General features: G+C 48.6%; 3 protein-coding genes and 1 long non-coding RNA gene across 11 annotated transcripts in view; 2 read left to right on the top strand and 2 right to left on the bottom strand.

Annotated features, from left to right (window-relative positions):
• MTHFD1 (methylenetetrahydrofolate dehydrogenase, cyclohydrolase and formyltetrahydrofolate synthetase 1) overlaps positions 1 to 6,677 on the top strand; it is a 40,162-nt gene extending 33,485 nt beyond the window's left edge. The window contains exons 25-28 of the mRNA XM_059850489.1: positions 115 to 222; positions 1,399 to 1,551; positions 5,472 to 5,575; positions 5,757 to 6,677. Coding sequence (XP_059706472.1) covers positions 115 to 222; positions 1,399 to 1,551; positions 5,472 to 5,561 — 351 coding nt within the window. The 3' untranslated portion in view covers positions 5,562 to 5,575; positions 5,757 to 6,677. The remainder of the gene's footprint in view (positions 1 to 114; positions 223 to 1,398; positions 1,552 to 5,471; positions 5,576 to 5,756) is intronic.
• On the bottom strand, positions 6,276 to 9,347 carry LOC132329414 (uncharacterized). The gene is made up of 3 exons (XR_009487063.1): positions 9,216 to 9,347; positions 8,474 to 9,087; positions 6,276 to 8,041 (listed from the first exon to the last, which is right to left on the bottom strand). It is a non-coding gene; the product is annotated as an uncharacterized LOC132329414 (long non-coding RNA).
• Positions 9,341 to 16,252, top strand: AKAP5 (A-kinase anchoring protein 5). 7 transcript variants are annotated; one of them, XM_059850496.1, is made up of 3 exons: positions 9,341 to 9,496; positions 10,030 to 10,150; positions 10,840 to 16,252. In XM_059850496.1, the coding sequence occupies exon 3, from the start codon at positions 11,475 to 11,477 to the stop codon at positions 13,929 to 13,931; it is 2,457 nt and encodes an 818-aa protein (XP_059706479.1). In that variant the 5' UTR covers positions 9,341 to 9,496; positions 10,030 to 10,150; positions 10,840 to 11,474; the 3' UTR covers positions 13,932 to 16,252. The 7 variants fall into 7 exon arrangements, with proteins under 7 accessions (XP_059706479.1, XP_059706477.1, XP_059706480.1 ...); XM_059850494.1 differs by having other exon boundaries at positions 10,030 to 10,193; XM_059850493.1 differs by lacking the exon at positions 9,341 to 9,496 and adding an exon at positions 9,590 to 9,654.
• A 6,045-nt stretch (positions 16,253 to 22,297) lies between these two features.
• ZBTB25 (zinc finger and BTB domain containing 25) lies at positions 22,298 to 27,651 on the bottom strand. Of its 2 annotated transcripts, none has more exons than XM_059850501.1 (3): positions 27,555 to 27,651; positions 26,711 to 26,890; positions 22,298 to 25,569 (listed from the first exon to the last, which is right to left on the bottom strand). In XM_059850501.1, the coding sequence occupies exons 2-3, from the start codon at positions 26,881 to 26,883 to the stop codon at positions 24,435 to 24,437; spliced, it is 1,308 nt and encodes a 435-aa protein (XP_059706484.1). In that variant the 5' UTR covers positions 26,884 to 26,890; positions 27,555 to 27,651; the 3' UTR covers positions 22,298 to 24,434. The 2 variants fall into 2 exon arrangements, with proteins under 2 accessions (XP_059706484.1, XP_059706483.1); XM_059850500.1 differs by lacking the exon at positions 27,555 to 27,651 and adding an exon at positions 27,184 to 27,425.
• Between the last annotated feature and the right edge of the window lie 44 nt (positions 27,652 to 27,695).

Here is a 27,695-nt window from a genome sequence, read left to right as displayed (position 1 = left end):
TTATGTCTGCAGAAGTGCACTTGATGACATGTGTAGAGGATCTGAAACTGCTGTGATGCTGCAGGTCTTTGTGCCTTGGCCATGCTGACTTGCCTGTCTTTTTTGTTTTTCTAGCTACCTATTGTAGACAAGATCAGGCTTATTGCCCAGCAGGTCTACGGGGCAAGAGACATTGAGCTACTTCCTGAAGCACAGGAGAAAGTTTCCCTGTACACCAAGCAGGTGAGTTTTCCACAACACCTGGTAGCAGTGGTGCTTTTCATTCAAAATTATCATACTGAACAGTGGTGTTCAAGCTGTGTTACAAGGGAATCCTCACTCAATTTGTGTCCTTATTAAATGCTGCTATGGCAGAGGAAGAAAAGGATGTGGGAAAGGAGAAACTGACATTGTCTTCTAGTGAAGAAGACAACTCACTCATGTGGCCCAGTACCACCCATCTGTGATAGTTTTGGGGAGAAGGGGTAGGAGGATTTAGTGATCTTTCCCTACTATACTCTCCAGTCTTTCATCATTTAGAGAATTGGGGAATTACAACTCATTACGCTGGTTTTAAATAGTCTCTGATTATTTTTCCATCTTGTTCCATTGAGATCAAGTTCCACTAATCAGTTTTTGAGTCCATGTGGATTTTTGTCAGTCACAGTTACGTTGGGGAAAGAGTTCTGTGGGTTATACAAGACTTAATGTGGAAAGTTTTTCAAGTTTTGAACTTGCCATCTGGTTGTTTTCTGGTTGCTGTGTTGCTTTTGCTCTTCTTGAGTGTGACATTGTTGTGAATTTACCTGCTTCTGCCTTATTGAAGGTCTTTGAAGAGAAAAGCAATGTGAGGACTTGCAGTTCATTGGCTGCAGGGTGCTGTAACCAATTTTCCTTTTTCAGTCCATTTACTACTGGCAAATAGAGCTTCTCACTTTCATGCTTCTTATATATTCCTTTACAAGTCCATCAAAATCGCAAAGGCATGCAATTGCCACTTCCTCACAACCTGCAAACACTTCTATTGATCAAACACTTCTAATTAACTGACTTCATCTGAACAAAACTTTAACTCTGAGCTGTTCAACATTTTGGGAAGAGAGTAGGCTAAAGATAGTTGGCTGTCAATGTTGTATATCCAGCACTTCCATAACATTAATCTTTTCCTCAGCTGGATGTGCCAAGGGACACGGTGGTTCTTTCTTTAGTACTTAATGGAGGGTGGGGAGAGAATTTGAGAGAGAAGGAATGGGGTTGTAGAATGATCAGTGGATCTGACAGGCTGTGGATGAAGCACTTGTTGGGGAATAAAATGCCTGATGTCTGCAGAGAGTGGCACAATAGAGCAATTAGATTTTTGTACTGGAAAAATTACTGGTTTTTCCACTTATGTCATTCATTTTCTTTCTCTTTTCCCAGGGATTTGGAAACCTGCCAATCTGCATGGCTAAAACTCACTTGTCATTGTCTCATGACCCTGAACAAAAAGGAGCACCTACAGGTTTTGTTCTGCCAATCCGAGACATTCGGGCCAGCGTTGGGGCTGGGTTCTTGTATCCCCTGGTGGGAACGGTATGTGGTAGCTGTGGGGTGAGGAAAAAAACCTCATGTGCATTCCAGGAGTCACTTATTGTTAAGTGTCTTAAATTAGGAGAGTCCTTGTCACATACAGTTGGTGTTCTAACAGTCCAGTGTATCAGATGCCTTAATAGGGGTTTTTCTCAGGGGGAAGAGGGAGGCTGAAATAGACCATTTCACATTGAAATAATTAGCAAGCCCCTGCTGGATTCCTCAGGTCCCACATCTCTCTTTTCATCAATTTTGAGAAAAGGGTGAACTCTGTAGTTTGTGAGCTGTAGGAACAGCAGGCTGGTAGAGGGAGAAATTCTTGCCCCACCTGGTTGCTGTTGTGACTTTCCATTCCTGGTGAAGCACTTTGCAGGTGACCTCTGTGTACAGCTGTGGATTGGGGCAGAGCAAGGCAAGCCCTCCTAAGCTTACAGAGCAGATGTCTCTGGATGAGACCCTTCCAAAGCAAAGCTGAGCTCTGCTATCAATCATTTATCAGGTTCCCCTCCTCTTTGGTTCTCATGGTTTTGCTGACCATCTGTTTGCTGTTCAGCCTGCAACAGTTCCAACAACTCATTCACTGTGCCCTTCAGTTTTTAGTTTCTGTTCTTTGATATGATTGGCATATTGTCAGCTGAGAGGGGAGAGAGTAGCAACAATGGAAACAGGATCCTGGAACAGCTTTGTTATGAATTGCCTGGCAGAAAGAGGAGTTATCTGCAAAATGAACCCACTTTCAGGTTTGCATCTGTAGAAACAGCACTAGGATGAAAAGATCCACTGGAAATCTTACCTGGGGAATCTCTTCTTGGCAAATGTTAAGTAACTAGTTAGATTACCTTAGGGCATGAGGCAGTTGGAGCAAGCAGCTCCTTTTCATATTTACTAGCCCTGAACCTTTTTCTGAGGTCTTCATGGCAATGTGTTTGTTATAATAACGTTTCAGAAGCATTAGGGGTGCAGGACTCAGTTGATGAAGTTTGCTGATTTAAGAGTTGGATCCTCTCTTCCTTCAAATGCTAGCTAGAGCCAAATATTGGCTGCCTTTTTCTTTTAATTCTTTTTTTTTTTAAAAAAAAGGTAGTTAAGGTTTCCAGATTATCCAGCATAAAAAAGGTAATCACATTCTGATTAAAGTCTGGCTCATCCATGTTCTAAAGACTTAATATGTGTTTTGGGATGGAATGAAAGATAGCATGCCTCTTCCTGTTATAAATGGCATTTTTTGCAAGCCAAGATTTAGTCCAAACAATGATTTAATGATTTATTTTATTATTTATTCCATAAGCATTGGAGAAGGAAAGGGTACACTGCATTAATGAGTAAACAAGAGAGAGATGTTTTCAGACATTAAAACTAACATTTTGGCTGTTTTTCTGATGTCTTCAGTTTCTATGGAGTTGGACTTTTTCCTTTCTGCTCCTGTACCCATTTCCTAATGTTTTCTTGGCTATGTAGCAAATCGTGGTGTTAATTCTGCCAGAGTTAACAATAAGTCTTCTGGCTGGGACGTGATCACTCTTCTGTGGTGTCTAAAACCCAGGCAGTGGATGTCCTTTCAAGAAACAATCTGGGGCATTTTGAATCAGATCACTATTTTTAACCCATTCAGCTGGGGATGTGTTAGCCTCAGAATAAATTTTAGGCAGCAGCCATTGAACTGTGAGCTGAAAATGCAACAAATATGTAGCTCTATGCAGAAGCTTTTAGGATAAATGTGAGGGGAAATTAATCACTGGTGTGTGCCTATTCTTTTTAACTGAAGTTAATCACAAAGGCACATCATGCTTTATTTTTTTTCTCAGCTTCTGAGGTTTGGAATTTTCCTTTCTGGCTTAAAGTTGAAGCTGTTGTACCTCCATGAAATACTGTGAAATTTTAAAGGAAATATAATTTCAAAGGTTATCTAAACTTAAATTGAATAAATCATTGGACTCAGATTCATTTGGTTTCTTTTCTGGTGCTGCTGCTGAATTGAATACAATTATGTTATTCAGCTCTGGTTTTCTTAGATCCTAAATGGCATTTATTTGAAAGATCCAAAAGAGCACCAAATATATGTTTGGTTGGTAGTAGTTTTATTTGAAATCTTGCAAGGGGTTTGATTATACCCAGGTGGTCTAAGTTTTTCTTGTAAGTAAATAGTGTAAATTGCCATGTGTTCTCTTGGAGCACATGTGGTATTAAAGGGGAGGAGGATAAATGAGAAAAAGTTCATTCCTTCAGCTCTGAAAATAACTGCATGAAGCATTGTAGACACTTGTACAGAAAATTAGTAGCCTGGATGGAAATTATTCTGCACTGCATGGAAATTTGGGGTTTGAGCAGACTGCCTTGAAGTAATAGATAGCAGAGTAGCCACTGTGGGCTGCCCTCTGGATAGGAAAGGAGGAAAAATTGACTGTTCATTTCAAAATAGAAAGTGCAAGAAATGGCAAAGTCAGGCACATTTTCAGCACCTCCTACTCTATTGAATGTCACTCTCTGAGCTCCTGCTGTGGCCCTCTGAATCTGGAGGTGGAGATCTGCAAAGCTCCATAATTTTCCAGTGGTACATAAATAAATAGGAAGTTTCTTGCTCTTCATGGCCAGAGACTGGGAGCTGAGAACAGGAAAACCCCTCTGGGCACTTTGAATCTCTTAATACTTTCTTGGGATGTTCTTGGGAGCAAAATATTTATACAGCTGAGCACAAAGACAAGGAATGGGGGTCCTGCCTGTGACCCTCTTCTTCTCTGTCTGGGAAGGCAGTGGCTCTCATAAAAAGCTAATGCTGCCCCAGAATTCATTACATAGAGGGGACTTTAAGTGATTTTTGCCTTTGCATAACCCATGAAAGACTTGCAGTGGTACAGTACATGTGGGACTGGTGTTAGCACTTGTAAATGGCTGAGGAGAATGGGCTGGGACTCTGAAAGCTCCCTGACCAGTTTTGAGTACTGCAGAAAAGACCTCACCAACACAGCTTTGCCTTCTTGCTGCTTAGCTTATTATCAAAAGGAAGATGGGGAGGTAATTTGATTAGCGTGCAAAATACTTGCTCAGGGAGAAAATACCAGGTTGCCAAAGAGATGTTTAATCTAATGGGGACAGGCATAACAATACTGACTGTGAAAGCTGAAGCAGGGTGATGCAGATAGAAAATGAGACCTTTCAAGTTCTCCCTTTTTATAAAAGCACTTAATGACCACTGGCACAAAGCACCAAACGTGGTTACGGACCCTTGTAGAGTCTGTGTTCAGCCTGTGTGTGCTGCTGAGCTAAATGCTGCCTTAGGGGAGGGGAAATGCTGTCAGCTGCAAGGCTGAATCAGGCCAGGTGTAGTTCCAGCCAGCCTTGTTCTGCATCCCTGAAACTGGGTACTCAGCAGTGAGACAAGTGCAGAGGACTGGCCTGAGGCAGTAGTGCTGGCAGCTGCTTTGTGAGCTCCAGTTCTGCCTCTGAACAGCCCTTCTGAGCGTGTTCCAGTAATTATTCCTAATTATTTAACATGTCTAGTTCTAGATTCTCAAGGAATTGTAATCAACTGAGACTTTACAGCTGGCAAAGTTGTATTAAAATTTGTATCTTCACTTCAGCACTCAGAAAATTTCAGAAGTAATTGTCTCATTACAGCAAAGTCAATGAACACTCCTCCAAGAGTGAACTGGTCAGCTGCATAGCCAAGCACTTTGTCAAATCTTGGGCTCAGTTACTTGCAGCTGCAGAAACCAAACTTAATCCTCATAAAAAGCAAAAACTTCATATCTGTCTTCTGAGCCAGGAGTTTCTGGTTCTCATGGGGTGCTTCAAAGCAGTCCATGACCATCATTCTCTGGTCTGTTGGTGTTCAGGGAGCTAGTGCCATCCAAGACATCAGTATTGGATCTTGTGCCCAAAAATGCTGCCACTGCCACCTTAACATTCTGTCTCTTGTTGTCCAGATGAGCACTATGCCAGGACTTCCTACAAGACCCTGCTTCTATGATATAGACCTGGACCCAGTGTCAGGGGAAGTGAACGGGCTCTTCTGAAAGGAATGATTAAGGTTGGTGCCTTCTTGAAGGCCTTCAATATTTGGGCTTTATTTTTGCAGAGATCTTGAGATAATGGAGTTAAGCCAATCCCATATTATGCCATATGTTTCCAAATGACATTTTATTATAATTCAGCCTGAAAGTTGCCTGCAGTACTATGTAATAGTAATTAAATTTTATTTTTGTTTTTAGCTCCCAGAAGAACACCTGATGAGTCATGTAAATGGAACTGTGCTCTGATCTTTTATTTAAGTCAGAAAAAGATATCAGTGAGAATATAGTGCAAGAAGTGACTGGAAGGAGGAGTACTGAAGAATCAACCAGTAACTTTTAATCTGTAATAATTTTTAAACTGCTGTCTTCCAAGCTAGTTGACACTGAGCATATAAAGCAAACTTCCTCTACAGACCTCCCGCTTCATGCTTGTAGCTGAAGCAGAATACAGAAGCTTGGGTTTAATGACCTCTTTTGATTCAGTGACATGATTTTAATAATTAAAAATCCTAAAGCTGGAGCTGTTTGAAACAGTCTTGGGACTTTAATTGTCTTAACCATCGGGGTTTTGCAGCATGTATTATCTTTAGAAGTCTTGCTGGCTGCAGTTTCCCATTTGCCACGCGGAATCCTCTGTTCCTCTTCTCGCACCAGGGGAGAGCCTGCTGTGCCCTGGCTCTGCTCCAGTGTCATTTCAGAGGAGCAGGGAGGATCCCCTTCACTTCCCAGTGCTCTCCACAAGTGCTTCCCCTGCCTTCTGCTGCGAGTTTCTCCTGCAGGCCACATCAGGTAGGCCAGGCCCAGCTGCGACTGCTGTGTTCTTCTGTCAGTGGAATGAAAGCTCTGCACAGCAGATCTGGAGGGACTGGGTCTCTGGCCCACATCTGTGGCTTCTACCAAATGTGTCCTTTGAACCATTTCCTGCTCAACCATAAGTGCAGTTACACCATTAACAGGCCTTGTTTCACACGGTACCTTTTTGATCAATAGAGACAATGTGAATAGTGATCAAGTGATTTGTAGCAGGTTTTGTCAGCAGGCCAAAAATCATTTTGTAACATGAAGATAGCATTGGTGCCAATTTTTTAACTAATACAAATAAACTGGCAAATACTTCAAGTGCTTTTTGGGTTTTAATGTATGCACTGAGATTACTGAATTAGAATTTATTTCAGTGATTAACTACACACAACAGCAATCATTGTATTGACAAGTAGGAGTGATTATTGCAGTAATAAGTAGCCTGCAATGCACCAGGGTGTGTGTGTGTGTTTTAATCTGGTTTCCTTCCCTGAATGATGTATGTTGTCTGTAGGAAATAAACTACCTGAATTATTCTGTGAATGTGAGATATTTGCATCTGACTGCAGAATATCTGAATTAACAGTCATGAGGCCCATCTGCTTGTATCAGAACTGAATCTAAAAACATTCCAAATTTGGTGAGAACTGGGAGGATCAGGATGTAGGTGTGCACCAACGTAGGAGAGCGTTTGTAGTACACAGATCCTGTGTGTGAATATATATATATGGATATGGAGAGAAAGAGATCTCTATCTCTTAATTATTCAGGAGGGGAGAATAATTACATAAAAGTTACCTGGTTGTGACACAAGCAGACAGAACGCTTAAAATGGTTATGAGAGCATTTGAGATGCACTCACAGCCTCCTAAAATGTTCCTTTTGATGTTATCCAGCCAAGGATTTCCTGGCAGCCAGGAGAGCAGGCTTAGTCTTTGCAGGGGGTCAGGAGGGGCTCCCCCACTGCTGCCCAGCCCCCCAGCCTGGCTGAGGGTGCCTCTTCACCTGCAGCTCCTGGGCCCAGCCTTCCCTGGGAGCAGGGTGCCAGAGCGGATGCTGCCAAGTCTGCTGTCAGTTCCTACATTTAATCTTCCCTGCTACACTGCTTTCCCTGCAAGTGCTCTGTGTTCCACCTTCATTTTATGCTTATGAAAGATGGGATAAGTGCAAATTTATGCTAAGATTAGCCTCCTTTTAGTTTAGCATGAGATCATAGCCATGTGCTTGAGCGAGATGGTTCAAGAGGTTGCTAGTCCCCCTCCTGCAGTGAGGCACAGCGCCGGATCAGGCACGAGCTTTTGAAGGGTTTGCTGCACAACAACAAAGCACAAGGGCCAAAAAAACAGCCCCAAGCATCTCCAGAGATCAATGGGGAGTATTTTCTAACCTGCACTTCCAACCTCTCTTTTCTCTTGCAGGATGGATACATAAATAGGTTATTTTTTTAATACTCTCCTTTGCAGCTAAGGGTGCCAGCTAGGTCTTGTCCTATCAAATAGGACACAGAGGACACTTAATTTCTTATAGCTAAGTACTCAGTGGTTCTCTTCTCCTGTTGCTTAGAGAAAAAACTAATTATGTACGAATTTCTTCTCTGTGGGCTGTTTGTGGGCCTGGTCCTTAGCTGGTGTTATGGCCATCCGTCCCCGTGCTGTGCTGTGGTGGGAGCACTGCATCACATCCTGTAAGAAAACAGATTTATGGTTTTAGGTAGTGCTGGGGGCAAGAAAGAGGTGTTGCTTGGTTGACTTGTGTGTCACCAGCACCACAGAAAGAAAACAGGATCCAGCTGGGCCAGGATCTTCTGTCCAGCTTACCCAACTTCTGACCTGATGCTTTGCTTGCCTTTTATTTCCCTTTCACCACAGCCATTGGTGCTGCCATCTGCCCCTGGAGAGTCAGGAATAATTGGATTCCTTGCAAAGTGCTCCCAAGGGGATTCATGGCAGCTTGCCTCCATCACACCACCACGTTCCCCAGCCTCACATTACCATCCTTATTGTCTGCTTCCCTCCCTCCTGCCTCCAACTGCAACGAGGGAAAAGCTCCTTGCATTGAAGGGCCTCACTTGGCTTTAATAAAGCAGTGGATCATAATTAGAACCCACCACCCACCTCAGGAGAGAAGCTGTTTCCAAATGAAGTTTATTATCCTGAGTGAATGCGAGCAAACACATCTCAGAGGGGAGCTTTTAAAAAGGCAATTCCTTGTGATGCTCAATGCACTTTTTCAGCCCTCCTGGCTGGCGTTTCAGCCCAACTAATCCATTTTGTACCCTTTTTCCCATGAAGAAGCTGAGGAGGGGGGAGGCCATGTGTGTTTTTCTAAGCCTGGCCTACACTGGAAGCCACTTGCAAGTTCAGAGTGCTGCTTTGCTCAGTTTCTCGTGTGCAAACATGCTGTGAAGCAGTTAATGTCTCTAAAGCCTTTGTGGGCGTCAGCTCCCCGTGGAGATGAATGGGGACGTTCGGGCATCTCAACTGCAGTTTCCTGTAGTTCATCAGCTGCACTGGGAAGTCCTTTTTCTGGAGGCTCTCCCATCAATCATCACAGCTGGAGACGTGATTTTTTTAAGTCAGATCTCAGCTGCTTTGGAGAGAAGAAAGGCTCCGATGAAAGCGGCACTTTATCTGGTGTTTTGGGCATGGATTAGTTTGAAGCCAAGAGCTGGCTGTCCTTATCTCCACCTCCAAAGGTGTAGCTCCTGCAGCACCTCCAACAGTGAGTGCTGAAAGCAGTGATGGTTTTAGGTGGCACACAATAAGCTGCCAAGAGCAAGACCCCCTCCCTCCCCACCAAGCCAGGAACCCCCCAGCGGTCCCTCCTCCCCGCGGGGTGTGCTCCGGGCTCCCTTACAGTGCCTCCTGCTGCCGCTGGGATCCAAACTACAAACCGCAGCTCGATTGCTGGGAGGACCTTCACCTCGAGCTGAAGTTGGTGGTTTTCGGGTCTGCACCTGCTGTGCACAGCCTGGGAGGGGACGGAAGGTTCCTCTGCCAGCGGGCGAGGGATCCTGCCCCGCCAGGAGAGCGGTGCTCTCCCGCCACAGGGCGGGATGCTACCCGCCAGGGGAAAGGGATGCTGATCGGCGAGCAGGGAGCGACGCTTCCCCACCGGCGGAAGGAGGCGGCGAGCAGGTGCCGGCCGGGGCGGGGGGCGGGCCGGGGGCTGGCGGGGGGCGGGGGGCTGCCGGCAGCGCCCTCCCCGCCGGCCCGGGGGGCGCGGCTGCGGCGGAGGCGGCGGCGGCAGCGCAGCCGCGCGGAGCGGAGCGGGGCCGGGCCGGGCCGGGCTGCAGGTGAGGGCGCGGGGGGCGCGGGGCCGGGGCCGGGGGCGGCTCCGCCTCGGGGGGACCCGCGGGGGCGGCGACACCAGCAGGCTCCCGGGGCCGCCTCCGCGGTCGCTGCCCTGGAAGCCCCGCATGGCCTCGGAGGGGTCCGGCCGTGGGGGGCTCCCCGTGGCCGGGAGGGGGAGCGGCGCTGCCGGGCGGGTCCTGCTGCGCGCCCCCGAACGCCCCCAAAACTTCCCGGGCGCGGGGGCGGCGGAGCCTGGCTGCGGGATGCGCTCGGGGCACCGGCTGCTGCGGGTGCGCGCTCGCACGGCTCTGACAGCTCCGCTCGGTTTCCCCTTAAAATAGCCTCATTAAAACCATAATCATTTTTTAAAAACCCAGATGTGCTGCGGGGGAAGCGTGCCCCGGAGCCCCCTTTTAATCACCCTACTCCTGAAAAGCAGGGCACGAAATGCCGTTTAAAGCCCTGCCCGGAGCCCCCGAGCCCGTCCTGCAGAAGTTGGTCTGTTTGTGGTAACACCTTTTTGCATCGTTCTATCCAAAAGGTTTTGATGATATGATGATATTTCGAGGCAGAGATTTTTTTCTTTTTTTTTTTTTTTTTTTGCTAAGGTTGACACACATCTTACAACATCATGTCTTTGATGAGCACACACGGTGTTAATTGAGGTTGCCATGGGAGGCATGCACGTAGTATAAATAAGCTCCCTTCTTGCCATGTGATTTCGCTTTTGTATTCCTCAAGCCTCCTTTTTGTATTCTCTGTTTTTGCATATTGTCATATGGTGCATTAAAGATAAAAATATCTGCTGTCTCAGGGTGTAATTTCCCTAGCTGGAACTATAAGGGCATATGGAGCAGTGGGGAAAGGATTTAGCAAACCGTAGGAGAAGGAAATCTGTGTGTGCCTGTGTAATAAGTATTCGCCATAATATGGGCAGTTATATAAAAAAGTCTCTTTTTACCACATAAAATAGCAAAATAGTGCTTTCTGTGATGGAACATCACTGGGTTGACATCTTGTGGCCTTATTTTGCCTTTGGATATTGATGCTAATTAGTGAGAAAAACCTGCTATAGTGCATCTAGACCTGGTCTGCCTCCCAGAAGGAAATGTTTAGGGAGAAAAAACTTTTTAGTACTTTAAAAAAAATTTCTCTACAGGTCTTATCACTCATTTATTGTGTTCCAGATAAAAAGATGAAAGCCTCGGTCATGCTTTGCAGCAAATTTCATGTAACACGCAAGGGGAACTGAAGCAGAAACCAAAGCCAAGGCAAAGCAGCATCTGACCTTGTCACTGGGGGGCAGAAAACAGCCGCTGCTTCCACTGGTGCTTCCGTCAAGCTCCCTGGGCAATGTGGAATTGCAGAGAGCTCACAAAGTGCAAGTTCCTTCCAGGTCCGTGGGGTGAATAAAAATTGTTAATTCTTGGCTTGATTTGTCATCCTTTGGGGGAAAAAAAAAAGGTATGTCAGACTGGCCATTATACAGTTAGACCAAGCACAACTGGAAGTGGGTTGCTCCAGAGATGAGAGTGACTGAGGCCAGCAAAGCCAAGGAGAAGCCTGTTCAGCTGCACATCTACCCGGGATTCCTTGGAGAGGTGATAAAGTGAGTAATAAGGCAAAGTGGGAGTTATAAAGTGGATGCGACAGCTCCAGCAGAACTTCTTCTCACTGCCACACAGGCTCGTTACAAAGCAACTAACATTATTTGGAAATCTGTTTGAGGAAGAAAATGCACTGTGAGCATCTCTGCAGTTCTTGTGTCTGAAGCACTGATCAGGAAAATCGGCAGCACAACGCCAACAAAGGAGAAGAGAATATGGTGAAGGCAGCCAAGGAAATTGAAATGGAGAACCCAAGAGAGGCAGAGACTCCCAGCACAGGGGCCACATGTTCCCCACCAGAGGAACAAGCAAAAAAACCCTCCATGCTGTGTTTTAAGAAGCGGAAGAAGTCCTGTAAGAAGGGGCTGACTGTGAAGGATGCGTGCGAAGGAGCCTCAGAGGAGAAAAGCCAGTGTGTCAGCGCTGACCAAGAGGAGGCCAAAGCTTCCAATGCATCACGATCCTCCAAAGGAACCTGGGCAGCCATCAAAAACCTTGCCAGGCCTCAGAGAAGGCAGAAGTCCTCCTCACGGAAGAAGGTGCCCTCTGATTCCCAAGTGCAGCTGGAGGTGGATGCTGAGGAGAGCTGTGCACAAGACCTCCCAAAGAAACGGGCGAGCTCTGGGGTGAAGATGCCCTGTGTGAGGTTCTCCAGAGGTAAGAAAAAACCCAGCCCCTCAGAAGCAGTGGAGGAGTCAGAGGGCAGTGTTCAAGCAAATGAAGTGATGGGTGTTGTGAATAAGGCTAGTGAAGAGCCAGAGGATTTGGCCCCAACAGCCAAATCTGAATCCCTCAGCCCAGTCTCTGCACAGCAGGAACAGGATAAGGTGAAGCAGGAGCAGCATAGAATGAAGGAGGACCAGGATACAATGAAGAAGGACCAGGATACAATGAAGGAGGACCAGGCTACAGTGAAGGAGGACCAGGCTACAGTGAAAGAGGACAACCATATAGCAAAGGAAAGCAACACCTCTGCTGGGAAGAGTGAGCCCTTGACAGAGCCCACACGTGATGCGGAAGAAAATTCGGAGTGCACTGTTCAGTTGGAGATAACCAGTTCAGAGACATTTGATGAAACACTCCAGGACAAACTGCAGGAAGGGAGTCTGCCCCCAACCACCGACGATGTGGAGGGCAGGGAAGTTGCTCCCGAAGCACCTGCTTCTAAAGATCAACCTGACAATGCCCCTGAAATCACAGAGTGCCAGGAAATCCCCAGTATCTGCAAAGAGATGCCTGAAAGGGGTGAATTGGAAAAGAGCATAAATCTTTCTAAGGAGAGCAAAGCTGAGGAGACTGTAACTGATTTCAGTGAGTTGGCATCCAGAGGGGATGCAGCGTGTGTGCAGGAGGCAGCAAGTGTGCAGGATGCAGTGAGCATGAAGGATGCAGTGAGTGTGCAGGAGGCAGCAAATGTGCAGGAGGCAGCAAGTGTGCAGGGTGCCGCAAGTGTGCAGGAGGCAGAGAGTGTGCAGGATGCCACGAGTGTGCAGGATGCAGAGAGTGTGAAGGATGCAGCAAATGTACAGGATGCAGCAAGCATGAAGGATACAGCAAGTGTGCAGGAGGCAGCAAGTGTGCAGTATGCAGCAAGCATGAAGGATGCAGTGAGTGTACAGGAGGCAGCAAGCATGCAGGATGCCACAAGTGTGCAGGATGCAGAGAGTGCACAGGAGGCAGCGAATGTGCAGGATACAGCAAGTGTGAAGGATGCAACAAGCATGAAGGATGCAGTGAGTGTGCCAGATGCCACAAGTGTGCAGGATGCAATGAGTGTGCAGGAGACAGTGAGTGCCCAGGATGTAGCAAGCATGAAGGATACAGCAAGTGTGAAGGATGCAGTGAGTGTGAAAGATACAGCAAGCCTGCAGGATGCCACAAGTGTGCAGGAGACAGTGAGTGCCCAGGATGTAGCAAGTGTGGAGGATGCAGCAGGTGTGCAAGAGGCAGTGAGTGTGGAGGATGCAGCAGGTGTGCAGGAGGCAGTAAGTGTGGAGGATGGAGCAGGTGTGCAAGAGGCAGTGAGTGTGGAGGATGCAGCAGGTGTGCAAGAGGCAGTAAGTGTGGAGGATGCAGCAGGTGTGCAAGAGGCAGTGAGTGTGGAGGATGCAGCAGGTGTGGAAGAGGCAGTGAGTGTGGAGGATGCAGCAGGTGTGCAGGAGGCAGTGAGTGTGGAGGATGCAGCAGGTGTGCAAGAGGCAGTGAGTGTGGAGGATGCAGCAGGTATGCAAGAGGCAGTGAGTGTGGAGGATGCAGCAGGTGTGCAAGAGGCAGCAAGTGTGCAGGAATGCTCCAGCCATCAGATACTAGAAGCAAATGCAGGTGCTGGTGTCAGCATCATCATCACCATCACTGAAGCTGAGGACTCTGACAACACCGACTCTGACCAGGCCTATGAGCCGTCCCCAGTTTTGCACCAAAAAAAGCAAAAAGGGAATAAAAAATCGAACAGGAACACTGATGTTGGTCAAAAAGAGGGCCCCGAGGCTGGTGGTGGTCCCCAGGCAGAGGAGAAAGGTCTGGGTGACCAGGGGCACAGAACTGGGGAGCAGTACGAGTTGCTCCTCATAGAAACCGCCTCCTCCCTCGTGAAGGCGGCCATTCAGTCATCCATAGAGCAGCTGGTCAGCGAAATGGCCCTGGAACAGAATAAGCACAACAGCTTTCTGTGATGGCAGCCTTGGCCCAGAGAGAAAGGGCAGAGGGAGTGATTTCAAGCTCCATTTGGCCTGCGGGGTATGTGGAGAACTGGGAGAGCTCCCGGGGCCGCGGTGTAGTTAATTCTGCATGCCCGTTCAGTTGTGTCCATGTGAAACGGATCCCGGGACGTGGGCAGACCCTGCTGAGGGCTGTGTGTCCCCTGGGGCTTCAGACAGCGCCACTGACCACAGCTGCGGAAAAATTAAGGTGTTACAGTGACTGTATTTTCACTTATTGGGACATTTATGTCACAGCCACATTTCTGCTGTCCCCCGAGCCCCGTTTCCCCACTGCTCACGCCGTGGATCTGTGCACACCATGTGTTGGAAGAAAGGCCCTGAGAGGCAGTGAGTGCCCGACCTGCTGCTGGCTGCATTCGGGGCACACTGAAACAGCTGGGGGCTTGCTGGGCCTTTATTGCAGATGAGGAAGAGCCAAGTGTCTGCAATATTAACAAGAAAACATCCATGCCAGGCTGTGCTTTGTGCTGTGAACCGGCCCTCGCTGCGCTCAGGCGCCAGGAGCCGCGGTCACTGCTGCGGCACGAAGCCGGCACAGCGAGCTCTCTCCTTCCTTTGCTCGGCCTCTCTCCCTGTCTGGACCAGCCTGTGCATCTCCAGACACGCTACAGCTCAGCATCAGCCTCGCCTTGCTGACCCCGGGCTGCGCCAAGGCCAAGAAAGCGACAGCGCCTCGTCTGCTGGGGGGGCCCTTCTCGCACCATTGAACTCGACGGGCAAAATTCCCTGCGGGATCACGGGCTTGGCCGGGCAGGAGCAGCCCTGCCGCCGGCAGCCCCTCTCCTCGCTTGCCTTCTTCCATCCCCATCCCGGTGTCGTGCCGAAGCTCTCCTCGGATGTAGCATATTTTTTTATCCATGGCATGTGATATAAATAGCAGTGAGCTGCATGCGTGTTAGCAGTCAGCATAGTTTGGGAAGCTGCAATGTGCTGCCGGCGCTGGGATTGCTTTGATTTGGTCTGAGTGCCGCTGGCATCCCCGGCTGCTGGCGGAGCCTGTCCCGCACCGCTCCCCGCTCAAAGCCCTCCCGCCTTCATCCCGCCCAGGCATCCCTTGGGAATCTGCGTTGTGCCCGGCTCGCTGCCACCAGGCTCTGGCACGCCATGTAGCTCGCTCTGAAACATGCAGGGAAATGCTGGAGCAATCTTACCAAAGTCCTCAGGGAAAAAAAATCCTGACATTAGGCCTGAGGACATGGCTGGGAAATGCCTGGACAAGCCTACTGCTGTCAGACCCCAGAACTGCCCTGCCCCGAGGGGTTTGCACCGGCGCAGCGTGTGTGTGCCAGCATCACCTCCAGCTACCAGCACTCCAGGAGAAAGGGGCCTTTTAATAATATGGGATTGCATCTGCGTGGCTGGGATTTGTGTACAGCTGTGGCAAGGCAGTGTGTTCCTCTGAGAAAATTCTCCTGAGTGTTCCTCAGCCGGCACAGAAATAGCAGCCGTGCTTGGTGATTGCTCACTGACCGTGTGCTGAGATTTCCCTTCCCAGCACAGACTTTGGATTCCTGCTGAAATACAAGGGCTGTACCTGTCCCTCCTACCTGGTGCACAAACATGTTTTAAACCTTGATAAAACATCTCCTCGATGTCACAAGAGGACTGCGAGCAGCAAGAGCCACAGCTCATCTCTGTGCAAGTAAAACTGAAAAAAACCCAGAGGGTGGTAAAGAAAAAAAAGTGTCTTTTTCTTCCTGTGAATTTGTTTATTAACTTATCAGCTATTGATAATTCAGTGTGTACAATTTTAATGGCTTTGTACTTCATACTGGTCCTTCCAGGTATTTTGCCATAGTTTTGAAAAAGGGACTTTTAAAGGACTTTTAGATGTACCTTTGGAGCTGCCACAGCACCTCAGGAAGAGTCATCCTGGTGCTGGGAGAGTCTTACGGGATTACACTGGGCACTGTGGCAGGCTGGTGCTGAGCAAAGGGCTGCAGCATTGCTGTGGGATCCCACTGGAGTCAGCTGCAGAGGAGGATGTCCAAGCTTTAGTAAATAAACACAAAATTACCCCACAGGGACAGGCTGTCATCCTCTGTCAGCCTGCTAAGCTGTTTTGGGAGGATTTGATGTTGTTTCAGTATTGCCTTTTAGGTGAAACATCTTCAAAAAAGGAGGAGAATGGCAGAAATGCCCAGTCCAGCCCTGCCCTGTGACTTGCTCCATGTCAGGAGTTGGGTTTGCATCCTCTCTTGTATCTGGTTTTCCCTCTGTTATAGCTGTACATAGAACTGATGATTATTTCATTAAAGCTGAATGTACCTGTTGTTTTCTTGCCTTGTGATTGAGTGGGCAGCTGTGGAGAGGTTTTAGATGTGAAAGGATTAACTCACAGTGGTGCTCCATTGTGTCCAGCTTTTTCAGGCAGTCATACAGTGAGCAGAGAGAAATCTTAATGTTGGTGGCAGATCCAAATTCTTTGGAGGTTTGCTCCTCCTCTGCCCTTTCTATGACATTTCCTTTTGGTTGCTGGTCAATCATTTCTGCTACAGAGTCCTGGCTGCCCAGGGAGTGCTTTAAGGAATTTGTGAAGGATCACAAACCTCTGGCAGCTAAGAAAAGCCATCCTGCTGCCCCATGGTTAAATTCCCTGTTAGATACCCCGTGGCACTAGAGGGAAATGTTTGAGGCTCTGCAGACAGACAAGGGTGGTGGTGACTGTTCAGGTTGGGGCTGGAGTTTTGGGAAGGGGAACAGCACATTTGGTGCTTTGGCACTTTCTGTGGCAGATCAAATCAGTCCCACACCCTAACTGTTTGCTTTTTTTTATAACATCCTTCATGTAATTTCTTGAGACAGTTTAAAACATACACAAAATACAGGGGAAAGGAGTTATACATTTTTAATAGTATTACTCCTATCTATTCTTTCAGGTTTACTGAACAAAATATAGGCTCATAACAGCTGCTAATGACTTAATTAAGACTCTCTACTCCTTCCTTATGATTAGAGAGTAGAGCATTAATAAAACATTTTTTTCTTTCATAGAAGGAATGATAAATTTGCCATTGTGAAAGAGAACCAGGGAATCTGTGAGGATGTGGCTGTGTGGCTGTGCCAGAGCACCAAAGGGTGGCCTGTCTTTAGGACCATCATCCTCACCAACAGCTAAAATAATCTGGAATCATCACAGAATCACAGGATCATTCAGGTTGGAAAAGACCTCTAAGATCACCAAGCACTGCCAAGGCCACCACTAAACCGTGTCCCCAAGTGCCACATCTACATAATTTGTAAATCCCTACAGGGATGGTGACTCCACCTCTGCCCTGGGCAGCCTGTTCCAATGCTGGACACTCCTCTCAGGGAAGAATTTTTTCCTGATATCCAATAATTTTTATGGTCCTATTCAGCTTGCTTCTGAGCTGTCTGGCTCCTTACCCAGAAATCCATTGCTTGCTGCCCTCTGAATTATGGAAGTGGTTCTTCTGCTCACCCCACAGCCTGTGCTGCTGCTTTTGTCCCAGATGTTTCCAGTGCTCTCCTCAGTGGGGACAATTCAGCTCTATATCCAACAAGTTCCCTATCCCTGCTTTGCAGTGTCCTTTCGAATATTTTCATCTCCCACAGCTTTTTAATATTAGCAGCAAAGAAAAGGGTGTTTAAATAGTATAACTCATACCCAGAAAGGCTTCCAGGGGGATAAAAAGCTTTTCTGTTAAGTCAACACTGAGCCCAGCAGAAAACAAGTGTATCCATTGAAAAGTTCCTTGTGGAAACTGCCACTAGACAATGATGGCACAAACAAATATTACATTTTCTTTCCTGCCCTGGGACACCAGAATTGGATTAGAAATGCACAGGGGCAGATCTCCAGCTGCTGAAGGTCATGGCAGCTCCATAGGCTTCAAAGGACTGACTCTACAGCAGCCAGGAATCTGGTGTTTGAATCCAAGGTGCAATCCCTGCATAAATCCCTGCAGAAATCAGGGACATTCTCATATGCAACATGTATAAAAGTGAAGATGCAGTTGTGGGAGGTTTTGTTGTTGTTTTTGTGGGGTTTGGGTTGTTTAGTTTTGGGGTTTTTTTCACAAATGTATGTAAGAAATTGAGTAAATTCAGAAAATACACAGGAATCCTGGTTTGCACTTGGGATGGATGGATGGATGGATGGATGGATGGATGGATGGATGGATGGATGGATGGATGGATGGATGGATGGATGCCAGACCCACATTTACAGGCACTGAAGCCCTAATGTTTCCTGTGTTATAGATAGAACCTTTCAACATGAGTAACTCAAAGTGAACTGCTCCAAGGAAACAGACTGATTTAAATAATTGCTTTAATATGATTTTACCTCTGCAGTTTTATTTCCCAGAGAAATGGTTCTTGTCAGCTCTTGTTGGGTAGTATTAAAATAATGAAATACTTTTCATTTGCAAACGGACAAAATCTTAACATTAAATGTGACTTTAAAAAAGCCTAATCAGAGGATGTTATTTCTTACACAGTTGTTTAAGCTACAATACAGGTTAATGTTTTTTAGGAGGCACAGCTTTCACGTCTTTCTTTTTGCAGAGAATTGTGAAGAGTGCAGTTCTGTGCCAAATGATGGGATTTTTCTGCTGTGGGGTTAAAGTCCACTTAGCCAAAAAGTGGATTTCAGCAAAAATACCCAAACCCAGTATTTTAAAGTAGGTTTCGTTATATAAAAACTAAAAAACAGGCTGGATACAAAAGGGAGGGAGACGGTAAGAAAACATGTTTTGCAATTCAGATTGTTAAGATGAAAGTACCATCTGCAGCTCGAGCTGGCAGTCACCCTGTCAGTCCTCAAGTTAGACCTCGCAGAGATCTGCCTTCCAAACCTCTTTAATCTGGAAGAGGTGACACCCTCCCTATCGAGATGCTCCAGCAGGGTCCCTTCTGCAGACACCGCTGTCCTTTCGGGAGGTGCCTTTCCAATGTCAGGTCATTACAGGTCCACGGACACACCAAGCACAGCTTTCCCCTTGTCCCAGAGAGAAGATTTCCATCCGCAGAGGGATGGATGTCATCTCTGCGCCCCAGCGCCCGTCACTCGTGTCACATTTGCTCTCACTATTTGCCATTTTAATGAAGACTCGAGGCCGCGGTGTGTCAGGGCTCAGCTCGGTGACAGCTCGGCGTGACGGGAGCCTGAAGAGATGGCAGCTGGGTGGGAAGCGCAAGGACTGCGGCTCCTGCGGAGCCTCCCCGGGAAGGGGGAGCGGCGCTCCGCTCCCCGCCCGCCGAACCGCGCAGACTGCGCCGCACCAAGGCGGCGGGCTCCGGCGCAGCCCAGACAGCCTGAAACTCAATTTGCATTCCATTTCCCAGCTGGAGCAAGGCAGGGGAGGCCGAGGCGCTGGGAGGCCCGAAGCTCCCCGCCGTGCGGGGGCAAGGAGCGGGCTGGGGCCCGGCCGGCCAGAGCAACAGGCACAACAGGAAGGCGCGCCCGCACCGCCAGCATTAGCGCCATGAGTAAGCGAATCGGGAAAACAGCCTGGTGGGGGATGCTCGGCCCTAATGACAGGCTGGGCCGCCTGCCCTGCTGGCTCCGGCGGTGCTGCGGGTGGCGGAGGCGACCGCTGCGGGAGCGGGTCCCTCCCGGGAGGGCTGCGGGAAAAAGGTGACGCGGAGCATCGGCCGCCGCTGCCGCTGCTTCGGCCGGAGCTCGGCGAGGCTCACGCCCACCGCTGGATCCTGTCTGGGTGGCTGACACCACTGTCTGCCTGCCACGAGGTTCTCCTGCATCCATCACCCCTCGATGGCTCGCCGCCCCGGTTTCCCTGCCCTGGCGCCTGTAGCTGGCTTTATGTCTTAAAACCAATGGGTTGCAAATCCCAGGGATTGCCAGGAGGGACAGAGGGCTTTAGACAGTGTTTTCCTACAGCGTTTGTGCCAGTAACAGGAGGATTCACACGGGCTAAACAGTGCTGCACTGCCCTGTGCATCCCGGGAGGTATCCCCGAGGCACGGGCTGCTGGAACCCCCCAAAGCTTCCCAGGGCCACCTCCACCCAGGTGAAACCCAGGGAAGGCTGAGAGCTTTGCCCTGCCTTTGTTCTGAGGGTGCAGCCTCTGGTTTAGAATAGTTGGTGGAGAACATCTCCTCTCCGAGGCTGCTTTTGAAGTTGTGTCATTACTTTTTCTTAATGAAACATGCAAATCCCGTAGATGCCGCGATTGCATCTCAGGGAGCTCAGTCTTGACACAGCTCTGGTTACAAATATTTAACCAACATGTAATTTAGGGCACATCCATCCTCATTACCTTTTTCCTCATGATTTCTTATTCCTCAGAATATATTTTCTTAGTGCTGGACTGCTGGGAAGCCACTCTGTTGCAGTCATTTTGGCAATCCTGGACAAGAAGGGAAGAGACTGAGTTTTATTAAACAGGGAATCTGAGGATCGTGGCAGAGGTATGGCATGACCTGTTGGCTGATGGTTGTGGGAGGGCTTCCATAAGCCATGAAGTTTGGCCACTGATAGCCCATGGTCCCCTTCAATGATGCTGAATTGCATATGCCGCGGTCACTTTTCACTGCATTTCTGAAGGCTTCACTTACACAGGATAAATACTTTCTGCTTCCAAAATACCAGAAAACTATTTAGTATCAGCATTACCCTGAAGAAATGAAATGTCATCATAGCAGTATTTCATGGCCTTATTTTTAACTGTAATGCTCACTGCTTCAGGTTTACATCCCAACAGCACATTTCATTTCCCTGTTCAACCTTCTCAGTGTGCACAAAAGCAAGGTTCTCCAGACCCCACACTGCAAAGGGGGGATAAATACACTTTTGTCCACACACTTTAATGCACCCTAAGAAGCCTGAGAAACACAGACCCTGTTGGATCCAGCAGCATCAGAGCACTAAAAATATTTCAAAATATTTTAAATTGCCTCTCTTAAAATTGTTTCTCATGCTCTGGTGGTTGAGCCAGCCAGTCAGTATTTTGGGGCCAACACCCAGATACATGATGACAGTTGCTGCTGCACGTCGTGGCATTGCAGAGGTTCACTTGAGCTGGCTGAGGAGTCTGCTCATGCTCAGGGGCTTTGGCAGGGGGAGTTCTGAGCCCCAATCTTCCCATCTTTACATAAAATATGAGCTGCAGAGCCCAAAGAGAAGGCACTTCAATGACTATGGTGCATCAGCTCAGTACCCCTAATGATGGGACCTCTCCAGAGCACATGGCAAATCTCCAAGGATCCCCTGGAGTTTTGGGACTTGAAGCCTTCAAGTATTCCCACCCCAGGGCTTTCTTTGCCTAAGCCCATGTGCATCTCTTAAACAATCACAGATATCTGGAAGGAATCTCTAGTATAATTATTCTGCAGACTATGACAAAATTCTTTATGTTTTTATTAAAAAAAATCAAACCCCAACAAGAAATGAGTATTTGTCAAAACCAGCTGTGCAAGTCAGGCAGATTTCCAAGCACGCACCGGCATAAAGGTTAAGCACTCAGTAATTCAAGTGTCTTCCACATACAGTAATAAAACTTCTCATGATTTATCCAGGAGCAGCTGCTGCCCTTGCTTAGCAAATGTAACTGCCCTGTAAAATTATTTTCTATTCATAAGACTTGGAGAGAATTATGTTTTTATGTTAACATAACTCGGAGCTGATGACTTCTGTCTCCAGCTTTTCCTGCTGCTTTAATTATAACAGTGCTTTAACACTTGCAGTAGAAAACTGCTGAAAATGCATTTCTTGTATTGCAAATGATGCAAAAAAAAAAAAAAAAGCCTTTGGCAGACGTTTATGTTACAGATGTTCAGTCCCACAAAGGTTAACCAAAGTACACCTTTAAAAGGGGGTGTGAGGATAACAGAAAACAATCCTCCACAGTTGTATCTTCAAGGATTCACGGGAACACAGCCCTGGTTTATGTCTCATTTCAGCTTTGCTGGTGTTTTTGCAGTCAGTGCCATGGAGTCACTCCTACAGCGCACACAGCTGAGTGACATTTGGCTCTTTTACCCAAGATCACAGCTTTTATAAAAACTCCCTATTTAATGGGCAGGAAGAGAACAAAACAGTCCATCCCAGAGATGCCTTGGGCATTGCTGCTTGCTGTCCCTGCTGCTGTCCCCAACACTGACCTGTTACCTCTGCAGAGACATCAAGAGCCCTTTGATTTTCAATACCAATTCCTTCAGGCAAGTTAGGCGCCTATTTGACAATCCAAGGTGCTCATCTACTGACTGAATAGCTGATGTTCAGTCCCTCTACAGCTCATTTCTACAGCTCTAGCCACCCCAGCAAAGGCTTCTCTGTTTTTAAATTAAATGCAGGAAGCCGAGGGAAGCAAGCAGCACCCGGAGAAGCCAGCCCACTCAGTAAAGTGTCACATACAAATAGGGAATGACCATAAAATACCTCTTTTTCTTCTTTTTTTTTTTACCCATCATGTAGAAATAGAGGTCAGTGGAAGCTGGAGGGCATTTGCCCAGTTACAAGCAGCCTGTGCTGGATGTGATTTAGCTGATGCTATTAGGCTGGGAGAGAAGCAGAAGGCTCTCTTCTAGGAAATGCTCTGTGTGAATGGCTCCGTGCTCAGATGCAGCATTCACAGGCCTGGGTGTCGGCTGGGTTCTGTTTGTTTGCTCGTTCTAAAGAAGGGCTTTTTAAGCAGGGTTCAAATGCGTTCACACCAGAGCAGCTTTAATGGGTACAAGCAGCAAAAGGAGCACTGGGGCTTGCAGGGAAGCACACTCCAAACCACAGCCCGCATTTTGCAACATCTTCTCGGCAGGCTCAGGGACTGGTTGTTTTGCCCCTTTGTCTTGAAACACAGTTTCACAGCTCTCAGTAGCCAATCCTGCCCCTGGAGTGAGCAGCTCCCTGCCCAGGAGAAGCAGCAACCGCCCTTACAAAGACCTCAGATGGTCTTTTAATTCGGCAGTGATTTAATTGCAGCTCTTGCTCCAGGACAATACCAAAGACAGCTCAAGAGCCCCGACTACAAAGAGCTTTGGAGCAGGCATTCTGGCAGCAAACTGTTCTCACACCATTGTTCAGGCTCCCCCTTTCCAAAGGCAACGACTCTGCTCCACCAGGACTGGCAGGGAGCCGCCAGCTTCTCAAAATCTGGGTAAAGAGATTACGGGAGCAGCTCACGAAGCTTTTGCTCTGCGCTGCAGAAAAGACCTCTGCTCTCTAAGAACTTGGTGTGTCTCCCTGGGGCCTTCTGAGTAACAGCATCTCCGAGGGGTGGGCTGCAGCCCATCCAGTGGGAAGTCTGGGATGAAAACTAGAGAGGGGCAAACTATGAATTCAAGAGGCATATGTATAATTTTAACTCCTTCTTGGATATTACCCTTCAGATAACAAGTAATGATAAATGAAAAGCTGGATGGGGTTTTGAGCAACCTAGTGGAAGGTGCCCCTGCCTATGTTAGGGGGGCTGCAACTAGATCATCTTTAATATCCCTTCCAGCCCACATCATTCTATGATTATATGAAAGGCACAAAACTTGCATGTTACCATCTAACACTGGCTCTGCAAACAGAGAAAAAAATAACACGCTGTGTATTTGCTCTGAGCAAATATACAGATTGTAATATTTAAAAATGTGTTTACTCCAAGCTGTTTATAAAGTCAGAAATCACTTTCACTCAGAAAATACGTGTGTGGAATTTAATCCTGTAAAGACTTAAGTCAGGGTATATCTCCTCTCAAAGAAGAGAGAACACTCCTTTGCAGCTTTCCTTCCTCCCTGGAGAGAAGACAGTCCAAAAATGAAACATGGTCCTAGAGGAACATCAAAATCTGTCCTTGCTTATGCAGCAGTGGTGAATGAGGGAGGAGTAGGAAGGAGGAAAAACACATGCAAATCCCTAGAGTTTAAAAGTAAATTTAGAAGACAGATGAGGACTCCAGGGCTTGTCAAAATGAAGGTTGCCACCCCTACATCAACACTGCCAATTCCCTTGAAAAGAGCAGCCTTATGGCTCCTGCAAATATTTATGCAGAGATTTATTAACTGCAGTTACATGAACAACATGAACTTCAGGATTCATCTCCTTGAGATATTTATTTTCATTAAAAACAAACTGTTTGGGAAACACAGTAAGTATTTCCCTCTACACTTCCATCCATCTGGTTTCAGAAGAGCAATTCTATAGGATACAAACAGTCCTAGGCACCACACAGAGTACTAGACAATGTTTAAACCTCACACCCAGCAATACAGCCTTTACTCCACTAAAGCAGAGTAGGAATAAGTTCACATTCAGGAAAAGCATAACTGAGTTACATGGAGGCTTCCAAGGACTTAGATGGGAATTAACTCGAGTTTAAAAGTTAGAGAAGTAAAAAAAGCAAGTACACAAGTCAAAGTACACAGTCCTTCACAGTTATCTTAGCAGTGAGGGGAATGGTGGCTCAAGAAAGTCAGCTGCACAGAGCAGCCACTCCCTAGGTGGAGAATGCCAAAACATCCAGTTTCAGATCTGAAAGGGGAGAATCACTCTACCAGGATCGTATCGACGCTTTCTTGGATGAGATCTGACTCCAGTATACATTCATCCAAGTGCTCTTGGGACAAGCTGGAGCTCTTTCCCACACTCTCGCTGTCACAGTAGGGGTGAAACCTGGGGGTGCTGGGGCTCTCCAGCCGCTGGCAGCGGCCGTACTTGTGCTGCTTCCCTCGGTGCGTGTACATGTGCTCCAGCAGCTGGCTCTTCCGGAAAAACGCGCGGCCGCAGACGGTGCAGCTGATCTTTCTCTTTCTTGAGAAAGAAAAGTTACAGTTCAACTCCACCGGTTCGTGGTCCTTGGAGATGAGGGAGAGCTGCCCGATCTGCAGAGGCTCCAGCTCGCTGCAGCTCGGATGCTCCAGCTGATGTTCATCCTCCTTGAGGAGGAAGGCCCCGAGACGATGGCCATCCCCGGGCTCCCTGTCCTCAGCCAGAGGCTGCACCTCGCCCAGGTCGCTGCTCTCGAGGATAGAGGCCGGCACGCCGAAGGGCAGCGAGCCCGAGACGTGGGTGTGCAGGTGCTGCCGCAGCCCCTCCCGCGAGTCGAAGCGCTCCCCACAGTAGTGGCACAGGTGCACCTTGAGGCTGCCCTTGGCCAGGATGGGGCTCGCTACCCCTGGAGAAGGAGGGGTGCAGCTCTGGGACACCACGGGCTCCGAGTCGCACCTCTCCTGCTTTATGGAAACCGAGAGCTTTGGGCGCTCCTCGGCCGGCTTGGCCAGAGCCGCGGGCGGGGCTGCGGGGCGAGCTGCCTGCTGGTCCAGGGGGCCGTCGTCCAGGCCGATGGCCAGGGACAGCTGCAGCTGGGGGGGATCGCCCTGGGCCGCAGACCTGCCCGCCTTGGGCAGGCTCTCCTTCGCTCCCAGGCGCTCCTTTGCCAGCTTGTGTGCAGTGGAGATCTGGATGCCGTACAAGTTGGAGGACTGGACCGGCTCTGGGGAGAAGGCCTGGTTCATCTCAATGGCGATGTGGGACAGGTGGTCTGCGTGCAGAAAGCGGATGCCCTCCTCCAGCCGGCTCTGGCTGACAGTCTGCTTTGGCCCTTTCCCAGTGTACATGATATGTAACAAGTAACTAAATATGTCAGGCTGGATGTCTGTAGGCTGAATTTTTATGCACTCGCTGAAACAAAACAGATGATTAAGTACATAGAGGGATCCAAATCCCCATCCATTACCTGCCCATTTGCTGTGAGAGTGCTTTTACAAGCGGCACTTTCTGCCAAGCCCTGCAGAAGTGCAGAAGCTTTGTTTGAAAAGCCAAGTGCCTGAGTCTGCCTTTATCCCTGTGATTCTGAAGACCACGTGCACAACTGCAGCTGAGGCTGGTGCAAGTGACCAGCCCTGGCCACCCCATCCCTCCCGTGCAGAGCCAGCTGCAGCGACACGGCACCGCAGCGATGCCATGCAAGCTGTGCATCACCAGTGTGTGCCACTCCATCTGAGTAAGAAGTTCAGCTGCCAGTACTGTGTAATCTTTATGAGTATTGCACTTAAGTGTCAGCAAACAACATCCACAGGGAAGGGCAGTTAACTCATCTCACTTCCAGCCAAGGGGCGATGCAGCTGATCCTAAAGATTATCTTGCAGAGGTGCTGGAGGCCACGACCCGCAGAAAGGAAGGGGAATGAAGAAGGTTTAATCCATCACAAGCAGCCAGCCCCAGGTCAGAGGCCAGACCTTGGCACTGCTCTTGTTATACCTGTAGAACGACTCCTGACCTGGCCAGGTGAAGCATGTGAACAACAGCTTGAAATGAATTAATGATCTCAGTCTCGGCCCTTATCTCCAAGACTCTGAAGCACAGAACTGTGATAAGGCCACAGCTTCTCGATTGTTTTGCCTGTGGATCCTGCCAGAAATGACAGTCTCACCCAGCAAGCTTGACAGCAACCCAAGACAAAGTACTGGAGATATTTCACATGGACAGGAGGTACCAGGATATCCCTGGATTCCAAATCTGCAAGGCTCTCACTGCAGGAACATGGTGATACTTATATGCTTTATTTATCTGGTCACACAAATGTCTCATCTCCAAAATGCAGGGTCTGATGTTGCCATATGCTGACTAAGAAAGTGGTTTTAAAGGGCAACACGTTCTGGACTGGGATTATTTAGAGAGCCAAGGCCTGTGCTGGGTTAGGAAACCTCAGGCCACCTAACGTCCCCACTTATACTCTTTTAGACTTTCATACCTTTAGAAAGAAGAAAAAGCAAAATGCTGAGAGTGGTAAAAGGATAGGAGGAGAGCTGTGTGTTCTTACCTCGTCTGATGAATAAATATCATCTTAAAATAGTTTGAAAAAGCAGCGAGCACCGCTCTGTGGGCTTTGAAGTAAACATCTCCAATGGCAACTGTGCAGTCACACAGAAAGCCAAACTCCCGCTGCATGTTCAGCTGCTGGAGGAGGAGGACGCTGTGGCCGGTGGTATCCATGGTGTGCCTGGGAGCAAGGGAACAAGATGTTCATCTCATTAAGAAATCGGAGAGCTCCCAAAGGCTCAAATGTAGACTTCTCGCCACCGAAAAGAGATGGACGCCTGGCATGGAGCCTCTTCCCTCCTCCAGATAGTCCCCGCACCCCAATTTAACAGTTTCTCCTTCCGATACCACCGCTGGTGCTCAAACCCTCGACCAGTGAGCTCAAGACCTCTCGGGGACTTTCCCATCTACCAGCTACACTCAGAGATGTTATTCCCGCTGATTAACTGCGCTCTGCGGGGTGTCAGCACTAACTTTAAACCTGGCTGGCGTTTTCCCTGTGATCTGACGGTGCTTTCTGCTGCCCCGGAGCCGCGGCGGGAGCACGGGGGAGCGGGGCTGAGCCCGGCGGCTTCGGCACAGAGGAACCCTGTGCGCCCAACAAAGCCCCCATTGTGCGGGCTGAGCCGCCCTCGCCCCGCCCCGCCCCGCCAGCGGCCCCAGCGCAAATAAACGCTGATATTTGCTATTGTTTCCGCAGAAAATTATTGGGGGGGGGGGGGGGGGAGAGAAACACGACGCGCATCGGGAGGCGGCGAGCGCAGCCTCCCCGTGGCGCGGGCCCAGCGCCCTCCTTCCCTCCCGGCCCGGCCCCGCGGCTCCCCCGCGCCCGCGCAGCCGCTTACCCGCGGAAGCGCCGCGACCGCCCGCCCCCGCTGCCCGCCCGGCGGATGGGGTGGGCGCTGCCCCCCCGCGCTTCCTGCCGGGCGGGCCGGGCCCCGCCGGGCCCCGCCGGGCCGGGCAGGGTTGGGCAGGGATGGGCTTCT

Source organism: Haemorhous mexicanus, chromosome 6 (genome assembly GCF_027477595.1).
Source record: "Haemorhous mexicanus isolate bHaeMex1 chromosome 6, bHaeMex1.pri, whole genome shotgun sequence".
Taxonomy (NCBI): Eukaryota; Metazoa; Chordata; class Aves; order Passeriformes; family Fringillidae; genus Haemorhous; species Haemorhous mexicanus.
Note: the sequence above shows the minus strand (reverse complement) of the source record. Positions and strands in the feature narration are given on the sequence as shown.